The sequence below is a fragment of the Copadichromis virginalis genome, linkage group LG8 (genome assembly GCF_057382275.1).
Source record: "Copadichromis virginalis isolate Kocher_CV1m ecotype Utaka linkage group LG8, C_Virginalis_male_GT1.1, whole genome shotgun sequence".
NCBI lineage: Eukaryota > Metazoa > Chordata > Actinopteri > Cichliformes > Cichlidae > Copadichromis > Copadichromis virginalis.
This window is the reverse complement of record NC_140625.1, coordinates 25,208,326-25,221,411: the sequence shown is the minus strand read 5'-3', so window position 1 is coordinate 25,221,411 and position 13,086 is coordinate 25,208,326. Positions and strand designations below refer to the sequence as shown.

Below are 13,086 nucleotides of genomic sequence, written 5' to 3'. Positions count from 1 at the left end.
AGAGAAATATTGCATATCAAAACTGCCACTGAGGTGAGATAGGGCATCTTGATCTTTTTTAACAGCCCTGTATTGCTGCTAGTGTATTAATGCTGAGGATGGAGTGGTGGAAACACTGTTTGGAAAAAAAAAATACAAGACTTGGAGAACAGATTTGGGAATCTAAGAGAACGGTAAGCAAACGAGTGAATAAAAGTACTGGTTCTTTGAAAAAGTGTAAATATTCTTCAAACCTATTAGGAAAAAATGTCATATCTCGGCAAAAAAACAAAATTAGGCATTAAAAGTGGCAATACTAATATTGATAATATAATAATAATTATTATAATAATTTTACATATATAGTTATTTTAATTTTGAATATTAATTTGCACTAATTTGAGAAAAATACAAAATTAGCATAAAGCTATGCCATTTATAAGGGGTTAAAAACCACTAGGGAAATAATATTTAGAGAAAGTGTAAGGAATCTCCATGGTTTTTGAACAAAAGTAGCAGAAAAAAAGTTTGTTTTTTTTCTTATACCATTTTGTATCACCCTCAGTAAGGTACTCGTAAAAAACAAATACCAGATGATGCATATGTAAGTTAACTAATAAAAGCTATCACTTCTTTTAAATCAGTATATTGTTTCCTTCTAACCAGGCTCAGTTCACAGCCATGTGTTGCAACTGCTTAGGTCGCTAGCGAGTGGCAGCCATCTCATGCAGTTTGTAATGAAGATGCTTTGAAGCAGAATGTTTTCTTCTCAGTAAATGTTTGGTGAGTGTTTAGAGATAAGCTGGGGTCTTCCACAGGCAACGCTGCAATCTGTTAGCCTCTGAAACAATCAAGAAGGTTTTTGGTAATATTTTTTAAAATATAAATATTTCTATATAATTTTTTTAATAAACTAAATTTAATATGATAATTATATATGTTTGGAATTATCCATGACTTTTTTTTTTTTTTTTTTGCCAAAGTAGCCTTTTTTCCCCCAATAACTATGTTATTGTAATTAAAACTTTATTCTCATAACAACAAAACTTTATTCTCAGAATCTTATATTGATTTTCTGTCAGTTGTGATCCTTTGCAGTCTGATAGTTCTCAACTTCACGAGAAAAAACCAAAACTAAACTAAACATTCAGTCATCCCAACCAAAAAATCTTCCTGTCATCTGGTAGAACTTCATGTTGAAGGGCCTGTAGAAGTCTCGTAGTCTCTGCACCACCTCAGGGTCAATGTTTGGATGGGTTCGCCCTTTGGTTTTTCCAAGGCAGTGGGGCTTGCTGCTGCCTTCTGCTTTCTTCAGGCACGGGAATCCCTTGGTCTGGTTGAAATAAAAATGTTTGTCTGTGATGATCCTCTTGAGCCCGAGAAAGTCTTGCACACGGCCCAGCTCTCCAGCTGGGTCGCTGATCAAACGCTCGCCGCTCACAAACAGGATCTGCTCCATGGGGAAGTACTGCAGCCAGTTGTCCAGGTGCTTGGCGTAGATGCCAATCTGGATGGCGCTCCATGATGTGTCAATGAGCCCTGTAGTCCTGTTTTTAAAGGTGAGGCTCTCAAACGAGGGAATGTCAGGCTTCTTAGACAGTGTCTGTGTGTAGTCGGAGATAGCTCTAGTGACAGGATCCCTCACTACGACGATCAGCTTGGTGTTCCGGGACATGGCGGAGATTCGGGCAGGAGCTTCCCTGGTCACAAAGTAGCTAGGAGTTTTCTCCATTGTGATTTGACCCTCCAGGGTCTTGGGCATCAGCTCTCTGAGAAGAGAAAATAGTGAGAGAGAAAAAAGGAAGTGAAATATTTATTTGACCTGCACTCTTCACCGAAACCTACTAAGCAACTGTCGCAGTTACACAACCGCTCTTACAACAATAAACATTAAAACTGGACGAACTCCAGCTAAGTCATCAAAAACATTGAATCCAATCAATCAAGAATAACACTAGTAACAGTTTGGTTGCAGAAGTTTATTTATTGGATTTCTCTCATGCGTGACCAAATGTTGATTGGCAGGTTTGCCGCAGCTCCGCTTTCAGGAACGCCTCTGGATGTAAAGAGATGTGGTGTGGTTATAAAAGAGGGGGCTCTCCCTTGGGTGCATTTGAAAGGGGGTATTCCTCACTCTTGTCCAGAGCAAAAAAGAGAGAATGTCAATCTCTATACCTCTACTATGGTAATGCCAGTTATAAAATATTAATACTCAATGCCCTCGCAGTATGATCACCTTCTTGCCATTCTTTTTCAACAAATGGGAAAAAAAAGTATCCAAAAAATCCATTCAAGTGGATAGGGAGACTTTTTTTCCTCCTCACAAGGTTCACATATGGTTCAACATTATGTTTATTTCAAGCATAATTTGGAAAATTTCTCATATAAATGGTTCCACTTGAGCAATCTGAACACAATGCATAGCCACATACTGATCCTAAATGAAATGAAATCCTGGTGATAAAGTTCAGCTAGAGCAATCCCTGAAATTATAATATTTGGTCGTAGTTATAAATGGCATCTTTTCACCATTTTCTTTCACATCTCTCTACCTCCACTCTCCTTCTGTCCAGCCGCCTTCAGGACAGCGACCTTAAGCAAAAGTGGGTAAAAGCAGCCCATGAATGATTAACGCACCCTCCCTCTACCATTTAGAGTCTCTGCAGAATACAGCTTTAAAATTCACCAAAGTACAGAATGCAAGTGTCAATTATTCATCTGCTTGGCTGCTGCGTAAAGCAAGGACTGGCACCGACTAAGTGGCCCGGCCTGTTCCCAAGGTAGATGAAGTTTCCCACCTGTGACAGAAGACCATCAAAGAGGGTGGTCCTCATAAATTTCTGGAGAGTGCTCGACAACTGAATCTGTTGCGTGTAATACCATGTAGTAAAATACATAGTAACATATACAATCACAGTGCAGCTTCTGCCTGACAGTAGGCACGTTTTAATTTCTGATGTGACAGGCACCGTTTTTCATCCTTGCTAAGACACTGGTATACAATCATGCTCCGTTTAGCATGCACAGTATGAAATAAGACAGAGGGCATGTTTGCCGAGACGGAGCGCTAAACAAACAGAGTGCATTTCTAAAAGACACTAGCCGAGATGAATGTGATGGCTGTTTTTGCTCGGGGCTGTTTGCAATTACTCTTTATAATGACAAATACAAGCTCTTTCTGATCAAATGCTCTAACTGGTGGGTTGACAACGAACAGATAACAGGTGCAGACATTAAAGATCTGTCGGATCTGTCGCTGTTACGGCCTGAAGATTCAGATTTAGATTAATCTGCCATCTGCACAGGTACAGGAAAGTGCATGGAAATTGGAATAAATGTGTGCACGCTCAAACTTTTCGAATAGATTTTTTATAATATGCAGCAATAGTTGTAAAAGAAAACATACTATAAGCATAATGAAAACAGTAAACTAGGTAAAGCTGCTGAATGTACTGTTTTTGTGAGTAAAGCTGCTGCAGGTTGGATCACCGAAATGACAGAACAAGAATGGCATTGTCAGTTTTCTTTATGGTTGTCTCAGGTTTTAAAACAGCTGCTGGCTGATCTCAGTGTGTGAGGTGAAATGGATCTAAGAGCTACAAGTCAATACCTTCAGGCCAATGTCAAAACACATCCAGTATCCTGAGTGAATCCCCTCTTTGAGGGACGATTCACGAGGTCAGCACAGTGGGGACAAGCAGGATGTGGTCGATAAGAGCAACAGCGTCAACACAGGTGCACCGATGTCTCGACATCTTCCTGCAACACTGACCGTCAGCTGACCTCCGGAGTCCTCTCAGTAACTGCGACCTCTCCTACAGCTGTGTAAAGAGGATCCCAGACAAGGCTCCTTTCCTCTCGCATTAGCTCTGCCCCATCGCACCGAGAGTCCAGAGCGAGGCAGTATAATAGTACTTTGAAACAAAATCAATGCCATCAGGGATTACAAAGGCTGCAGAGCTGACAAGTCACTGATGGAGAACATTGAGACTATTTATTGATAAAAGAGGACTTCCAGACGCTGGCATGCAGGCAGACACTCAGAATGTCTTCCTGCCTACATCGGGAACATGCTGATTTGGGAACCACCAACCTTCCAAAGCAGTCCTCACAGGTTTCCGACGCAAAAGAGAACATTACTGCGTTATGAAAAAGAAATGAGTCTGTACTAAAGGAAGCATCCATATTTCATGGTGTGCGTTGAGCTGGTCCTGTGGTCGATGCGCTAACAGCAGTGGTGTGGTGCTGCGAGGCCACTCGAAACAGTGGGGGGAATTTTCGGAGACAGGGAGGGATGTGGCATGGTGTAATGTAGATTACATGAAGACAGCCATGTTTGGAAGTTAAAATAGAGACGTCATAAAGTAGTAGTCAGAGTGATATAAATTTTATAGTCACCTGAAAAATGCAATACTGATTAAACAGCATATTTGTTTCTGTTTGAAAAATGAACTTTGAACACTTATTCCAGGTTTTCCCAAATTTAGCTTTGGCTAACTTACACAGCTACACCATTTACTCTAAGCAAAGGATTTTACTTATCATGGGTTCTTGTTTATGTGCCTCTCAGAGCTCTGAGTACCGACCAACTGAATGCAACTGTGGTTACAAGTGGCTAAAATTAATTACTTTTAAAGAGTCAAGTAAAGGTAACAAGTCTAAATATGCAGAGGCAGTTTGAAACCAAGCCATCGCTTGTTACCTTTTTGCAACTTCTCCTGGGAGTCTAGAGGGCACAATTAGTAGGTCAGACGCCCAGGCTAAACCCAGAACTCAGTTAAATGTTTATCCATCTCATGGCTTTGTGGGCATTACTGAGGAGAAGGACTGTTGCCACTGTGACCCAACTCTGGATAAGCAGTAGGCTGCAGCCAGATTTGCATCTATATGAAATGATGCAGCAGAGCCAGTTTCTGTTACTTTAATTCCAACCAATTCTCTTTTTGTCTATATTACCCACAATGCAACTCGAGTAGATCAGGCATGTTTTTGTGCTTGCAGAGATCATTAAGAAAATCCATGCTCATCTGGTGTATCTTGGAGTGGTGTCACAGATTTTGTACTTGTGATGACCTCCAAAACAAATCCTCAAAGCTGTCAAAGGTCTAACCAATAATGTGACTAATACACAGTAAAGTTATATAAAGAGAAGAACTTTAATTCTCAACATTAAAGTTTTACTTGGGGAAATAATTTTTTTTTACAGTAGGGGAACTGTAGTAGGACATTTCTTTCCATTCTAGAGAAGAAGCATGCAGCGCTTTCTAATGAAACTTTACTGGCAGTGGTAGGTGATGTAACAGATGACAAACCGTCCAAGTGCTTGAGATTTACTGCAGTTCCAGATTCTGCTTTGATGTCTTCATCACACTGCTAAAAAACGACTCCCTAAGCATACTGACGCATGAAACGCAGGCAGTGGGATCGACTTGTGAAACAAGATGCAGACCCAAAATGAAATACGAAACGGAGCACGCAAACCCAGGCTTCCCTTTAAATCAAATTCAATGCTTTGGCATACGTTTGAGTACAGAAGACAAAACAAGAAAAAATACAAAGGCTGACTACAATGTTTAGAAGATGACAAACAAACAGTTTGTAGACATGACAGAACATGATACAAGTTGTAAATGTACGTCATTCCTCTCATATGGAACTAACTAGCTGGAAAGAGAGGCCAGGATTCTTTCAGGAAACTCTATTCCCTATTAAAAAACCAAATCCAATGTACACAGTAACAGGCAGTAGATCACTAAATGTGCCCTTTGTAAGCTTGTCTATAAAGCAACCACTTTGGAATAAAGGGCCTGATGCATCAATGCTTTCCCTTCCCTGCTGAACAAATTACACTTGCAAACCGACTCAGCTCTGCCCTCATATCCAGGCTGTGACTCATGTCTCTTAAATAAATGGTGAAAAAAAGTCTGAATGTGTCATAGGTCATATTTACTGTAAATCAGGTGCACACACAATATGACAGCACGGCATATGAATTAGCCAGGTGAAAATACTAACAAACTATCAGCTCCAAAAGGGCCATTTCCTGGTGTTATCTTTGACCTTTTAGAAAGGGGCTTGGATGGGAGCCAAAGTCTGTTAATAAACGGGAGTTGTAAAGAAATAAAGGCAAGTGGGAATGAGTACTGTCCACTTCTCTCCCAAAAGCCTCTGATTCATTTTTCCTCTTTCAGCAGGGAGCACTGGCAGGCATAAATACACTCCCACTGTGTTCCCCTGCCACTACCACCAGATAATAATCTTGTAATTGGCTCAATATTTCTGCTGTTTGCAGGCGACGCTAGGGCCAGTGCCGCTCTTGGTGGCTTGGACTCACCAGATATTTTCCAGGTCAGTGAATTCTAACGGAGGTCAGGGATAAAGGAGGAGGAGGAGGAAAAAGGGGGGTGATTTAGAGTAATGGCTGCTGTGCGGTGAGGGGAAGGCCCATTCCTTTGAGCCCAGAGCTTTTCTTCTCTGTCAACCTTCTGCAACAACACAGCCCTTTACCTGCCCTGCGGGCTGTAATCGCTGGCAAGGCTGACAACATAAAGGCATCCGAGAAGAAACTCGTGAGGCGGGATGTTGTTGTGCAAATTTCTCTAAGATCCCATAGGAAAAACAATGAATGGCAAAATAATGTTTTCTTTAAACTCCGGATCACCTCCCTTAGTATTAATGAAATGTTTAATGGTAGTAGTGTGAAGTAAAATGTTTCAGACTTTACTAAGTGGAGGCTAATCAAGAACTGTATATAAAGGATGGGAGTACCCACATGATATCATATCTTAAATTAATTTATTTTATTCATATAGCACCAGTTCTGTACAGAGTTAAAGAACAAGTGTTTTACGGAGCCATAAGCAAACACTTTTGTTCAAGAGGATGAAGTTTAAGTCAAGTTTAGCTAGCTTTAATTTGATATTAACTAGCTCAGTTGATACCTGCTAGCATACACATGAAACAATATTAGAATGTCATTCACTTAAAAAAGGTGCAGACTTGTTCATGCCAAGGCATTAATATGTTTACTACTATTCTAAATTTGAGAATTTTAAACTGAAGCTCTATCATAACTGGTAGTAAACCTGGTTCTGAAGCCAGTCTCTAGTGGCTGTTTGAGGAAATACAGTTTTAGAATTTCTGCATTTGCCCTAATTTTTCAGCTCCAGAAGGTTTGGTGTAAGAAATACAACTACTTATCATGGAGAGATTACAGGTGTTATCCTCCCAGCAAGTCCCAGTCAGAATTATTGTCCTTTTAAATCCCAGGTCCTGAAGGATCTACCTGATCCTTTTTCCCCCCTCTATTGGATTTAGAATAATCCCATATAATGTCACTTTTGCCTGGCTCCCTGCACTTACAGTCTTAAGACCTCACTTTGTTTCACCATGGCAACAGAGGGCAAGTGTGAGTAGGGGGTCAGGTGTTAACTTTTGTGTATGTGTGTATTTCTGGTTTTGTGTTTCTCATAGACCAGGAGTGTCCAACTCCAGGCCTCAAGGGCCGGTGTCCTGCAGGTTTTAGATGTGACCTTGATCCAACACAGCTGATTTAAATGGCTAAATTGCCTCCTCAACATGTCTTGAAGTTCTCCAGAGGCCTGGTAATGAACTAATCATTTGATTCAGGTGTGTTGACCCAGGGTGATGTCTAAAAGCTGCAGCACACCACTCATGAGGCCTGGAGTTACCCACCCCTGTCATAGACAGGGGATTCATGCTATAGTGTGCATCCCCTCAACATAAAGACAGTTTCCTAATTTAAATAAAAAGTTATTTTTCATCATTTCTAACCTTCTTTTGTGTTTTTTTTTTTTTGTCTTTACTGCAGTCACAAATATCCTTGAGTAAATCTCTTGACCAAAATACGTTCATATAATGAAGCTGGTTACACTGATTTCAACTAAAAAAAAAAAGAGGGAAAAAACACAATTGGGATTATGATTTGTAAAAGCACAGACTACATCAAAATTATCCACCTGTCTAATAAATAAAGAGCTACACCAAAGTGATCCATGGGAACCGTAAGACGCAGGAAGTAATTCTGAGAGACATACAATTTCCAGATAACAGCATAGTCTATTCTTGGAAAAACAAATGGGAGGACATAGTCAACTATTCTCTGCTGGGAAATGACAAGGTTTTGATAAAGAGTAAGTCGGAAAGGAAAGAAACTCTGCAGGACACTGGGGACGCACAAGATAACAGCGTCATGGTGGAAAGAAGAAAAGTTTAAATGAATTAAGTAAAATGGCAACTTTTAAAAAAATAGGAAATGTACTGTCTGCTTGAAAATTAGTAGATGAAAGGGATATGAACAGTCATGTAGTGGCTCTGTTGGGGAGAAGAAAGCAGGAAATTAGGTTGAAATATTAAAATATAAAAATATTGGTTAATATCAAAGAGGTCTATAAAAATATTTGTTGTTAATAACTTCTCACTGAAAAAACTGAAGAATAAAACTTTCAGCCGCTCCTTAACGGAGATGGTGAGGGAAACAATAAAGCAAAAAAACTTAAGATCCAGTCACGCTGGCTATAAATAGACTGGTTAAAGCACTTGAACATGTTTTTTTTCTACTCTCATACATAAAATCTGAAAAAATATATGCTGGCCTATTTCCATTGCAATTCATATAATGTCAGGCTGAACTTGGAAAATGTTATACACATTTAAATATTAGAGACCTCATAAATAATGCCTGTAAAGAAAAAAAATCAGACCACTGCAAGTTGTTACTGAGTGAACCTGATTATAAATAGACTACAAGAATAATATTGTATCATGCACTGTAGTAAAAACTTTTCTTTTTTCATATAATCTTGTGTAAATAAATCTCTCTGCTGGACACTCGCCCTACTACTGAGCCGTGAGGTTTTCCTCCTTTTTTTTTTTCCTTTCCATACAACAACCACCATACGATTTAGTAAAAAATTTATAGGCTCAGCTTTGCAATATGTTCTTATAAATTTGTCAGCAGTATTTTTAACAGAATCCTTCTCTCTTTTTTTCGCTGGTGCTGAGTGTCCTCCAGTTTATTGCATATGGGGGGAAAAAATAAGCTTTATCCTTATGGCAACTAGCTTGTGAATTATTGAACCTTTCTAACGGCGTTTGGAAGAGTTACTGAGGGAGGCAAAGAGGTTGCAGGAGGCATTCAAGAAACATTTCAGGCTTCAACATCCAGATTGCACATGAGCAGAGAGGAGGTGAGGTAAGGAAATGAATGAGCGTCAGGGTGATGAAGGACAGAAGATCACTCACTTTTGCTTTATTGCCATATAAACTCATTTAGGTAGGATGGCTTATCCACATGCTGACTTATAATCTGTCTGCTAGTGTTTTATTCTTCTATACAGTAAGGTGAAAAACAAAGGTTTGACAGGACTATGTGCAGACCTCTAAAAAAAACTACATAAACTGTTGCAGCGTCTATAGAGATTAAGAGAATAAATTGCAGCCAGGTGCTCGTAATCAAATGCACTTGATTAACTGATCCTCAGCATGTGTGAGCACCTATAAAAGCAGAGGTTTGGGCAGTTTACTTATTCAGAGAACTCAGGTGTGTATGTTAAAACAATGCCAAAATCTTAACAGGGCTGAACACCCTAGCAAAGTCAACTCAAGCAATGCTTAGAAAAATCGCAATAAGACCAAGAGCTACATCTCAGACTCCACAGGCCGCAGTTAGCATGACAATGTAATTAGAGAAAGAGTTAACAGGTACGGCTTTTTTTAGAACTGCTGACAGGAGAAAAGCCTCTTGAGCAAGGAGCAAAAGAGCAAGGTAGCACAGCTTTGGTTTGCATCTGACCAAACCAGAAGACTTTTGTCTGTCTTTTGGACAGATGAGACCAATGTAGCGATATCTAAACATAATGCACAGCACTATGTTTTGCAAAAACCAAACACAGCATATCAAAACACACTTCACAAATATAATACCAAATGTCAATCACAGTGGTCGAGGAATGATTATTTGTTCTTGTTTTGCAGTCACACTCACACGCCTACATGAACTCCTGTATACCAAAGTACTTTAGAGTTAAACGTGAGGCAATCTAAGAGGCCGCTAAAGCTGGGCTGAAACAGGGTAAAAGGCAGGACAATGATCTCAAGTACACTGATAACTCTACAACAGAATGGCTAAAAAAAGAGAAGAATCAACGTGTGGAAATGGCCCAGACCTCAAACCTGCTGCGGCCGGACCTTAAAAGAGATCTGCATAAAAATTCCTGGAAACTCGAAACATAAATGATTTCTTCAAGTTATTGTTGCCAATGTTTTCTTTAAGCTTTTGAATCATGAGATATACTTGATTTTCCTTTTTCAAATGCTTGTATATCTTTATATGCATATTCTAATTGTTGAGCTATTACAATCTGAATCAAAGACAAGGTTGAATTAACTTGTCAAAAAATTTATTTCTGTTGTGCTGCTAATCCAGGTTAAGCAAAAAGGTTGAACATTGTGATGAAATGAAAATAAAATAAAAACAAAGGTTAATGCACGTAAAGATTTCTCACTCTTTAATTAGTTTACACTTTATATACAAATAGTGTAATTTCTCTTTATAATTTTATAACATTAAGACAAAACTTTACATGTCTCCTCATGGTTCTAGCCAGTCATTCTACTTCTCCTGGCAGATGCGCATGTGCCCTGTGGTGATGTCATATACTGGATAAAGGCCATTCTGAAATGGGTCTCATTTCCAATCATCACATAGAAGTTTATAAAAAGACCCCCCAATGTCACAATTAAACACACCGGGTAAGTTAATGATCAATGCTATGAAGGGGTATATTTTAATCCAAACCACAACCTTTTTCCTATAACAAGAAATTTTTGGTTTGTAAAATTAAAGTTTGCGTCCGAAGCAGCTGGGTGATGTGGAACCAATTCTGATTATTGCTTTGAGAGCCTGAAAAACCAACACAAACTGAGAGCAGCCAACAGACATGGGGCTTAATTTTGCATTTAGTGATTCATGTTCAATTAAACCAAATTGCTGGAGAACCTAACCATTAAATATAACCTAAGATGTATCTCTATATTGTACATAATGTCATCACATTGTATGTAGCTCTGAGTCGATTCCCCCACAGCACTTTTTTTCATATTTCTCTGACCTACTTATTTGAAGTTACATGGAGTTTAAAACAGAGCGTGTGGAAATGACACTTCAGTGGGATCGGCTTTGGCAAAAGCTCGCAGTTATTCTTCATTCTGCTAAGTCAGCTTTTAGAGACTCAGCAGCTAGTGGGAGATAAGACACCTAAACTTGGGTTTAATACCAAAGCTCATTTTCAAGGTATTGTGTTTTCGAATGTTCACTTATATGGGGAAGGTGGCTTCGTTAGGAAATTTCAAGTGGCCTTTCTATAGCCCTTCTTATCCCTTCTCCATGGTTCCAAATATCGAAATAATCTGGAGAAAGAAAAAGCAGAAAGAACTACTTGCGTCAAACAGAACTCATTTCAGTCAATATTTAAATTCTACATCTAAGCCTGATTTGAATACAAAAAAGCCCTGTGTCAAATGCATGAGAGCAAAATTAAATGTGAATTTGTTCAGAGCCAAATGGAAGGCTTTAAGGGGCCTACTCTGTGATAATTACCCATGACAAAAGGCTAGGGCTTTTGTCTTTGGAACCATTGCCATGGTGATTTTCAAGCTTCTGAAACATTCAATATAAACATTTGAGGATGCTGAATATGCCATAGACTGTCACTAAAAAGAGAGCTGTTACAAGCCACATCTTTGCTGGCAGAGATCCCGCCTGCATGCCTCCATGCTGCTCTTGCAGAAAAAATTAGTTCAGATATTACGACACAGAAAACAGACAAAGGCTTGTGATTTGAACATATAAAGGCTAAACTCTGATAACTACAGACCCTTCTATGAACACAACGACAAATACATTGGATTGGCAAAAAGACAATCCTTTCTGTTCGCGAAGGCATAGATACAACAATGCTAAATTTCCTGAACATTTCTGGAGCTCACTCAAAAATTTACATTTGTAAAAGGTTTTTAATTTGCGGCCTACAATCGAGAAACGGCTCTATAAATTCATTTTCTCTTATTCTCTTCTCTATATACCTTACTCCTTTTGGGCATGGCCCTTTCTTTATCATCAAAAAACAGCCTTGTAACGAGAGATGACAGTTTCATTATAGTTACCATTGTAAGGAAACGTGACATTAAGATGTTTCGCGTACAGGAACACCACTTGGTCATCAAACTCTGATCATTGTGTAGTGTTTCCCAAAGAACTAGATTCAAGTTGTGGCAGATGTAAAGGTGTGTTCATGCGTCTGAGAAGACACACTGATGCTTTCTTAGATGAATTATTAATGAATACTATATAAGGAAGTTTTGTGCCAACATTTCAATGCTGAGCATTTTGTGACAAATTAAAAAATCTGAGTAAAATATTCAGGCGCTTCCCCAGTGAGTCCTACAGACAGACCCCACCGCCATCCTTCTGGACTGCAGCTGGCAACAGTCATCCTTGTTCTGCTCTGCAGTCTTGGTGAGCTTGCATATAAACTTGCTGCAAGCACTAGTTGGACTGAGACTCCAGATTACAGTGAACAAACTGCATCCCAAAACAGACAGCAGGGCTTGAGACTGTCTTAAAATCTGAATTGATGCTGTAACTGGTCAGCCTTCTGGGAGGACCCCCATGCTAGATAAAGATAAGCAGAACATCAATGACACAGTTGGGATTTAGCGATTGTTGACCACAATTTGGGTATAGACCCATTAGGTGATCCCTGCAAGTTTCACCAATACTCTTCCAATACTCTGAGGAGTATTACTTTTCGATCGACAGACCGACTTTTTACGATGGCATGAGGTCACTGGCCCTTTAGCTAGATGTGCTTAAAAAAAATACAATTAAAATAAAAAAAAATTCTAAAATCAGTCACCAAATATGTTTTGGCAGCTGTTTATAGACCTGTGTAGTAGAGCCGAAATGGGATAAGACTAATATAGATACTGATATTTCTAAAATAAAAGGGGGAAAAAATAGGCTGACCAAGTTCTGAGTCTTAACAGAGATATGACAATCTTGTGTTATGCCTTCTCGTTGGCAGG

The 13,086-nt window shown here is 39.2% G+C and overlaps 1 protein-coding gene across 1 annotated transcript in view; it reads right to left on the bottom strand.

Annotated features, from left to right (window-relative positions):
- Positions 1 to 938: 938 nt before the first annotated feature.
- The window catches only part of LOC146703494 (heparan sulfate glucosamine 3-O-sulfotransferase 3A1-like), a 38,527-nt gene continuing 26,379 nt past the window's right edge, over positions 939 to 13,086 (bottom strand). Inside the window, exon 2 of the mRNA XM_085466746.1 lies at positions 939 to 1,748. Within this exon, the coding sequence (XP_085322872.1) occupies positions 1,127 to 1,748 (622 nt within the window). The 3' untranslated portion in view covers positions 939 to 1,126. The remainder of the gene's footprint in view (positions 1,749 to 13,086) is intronic.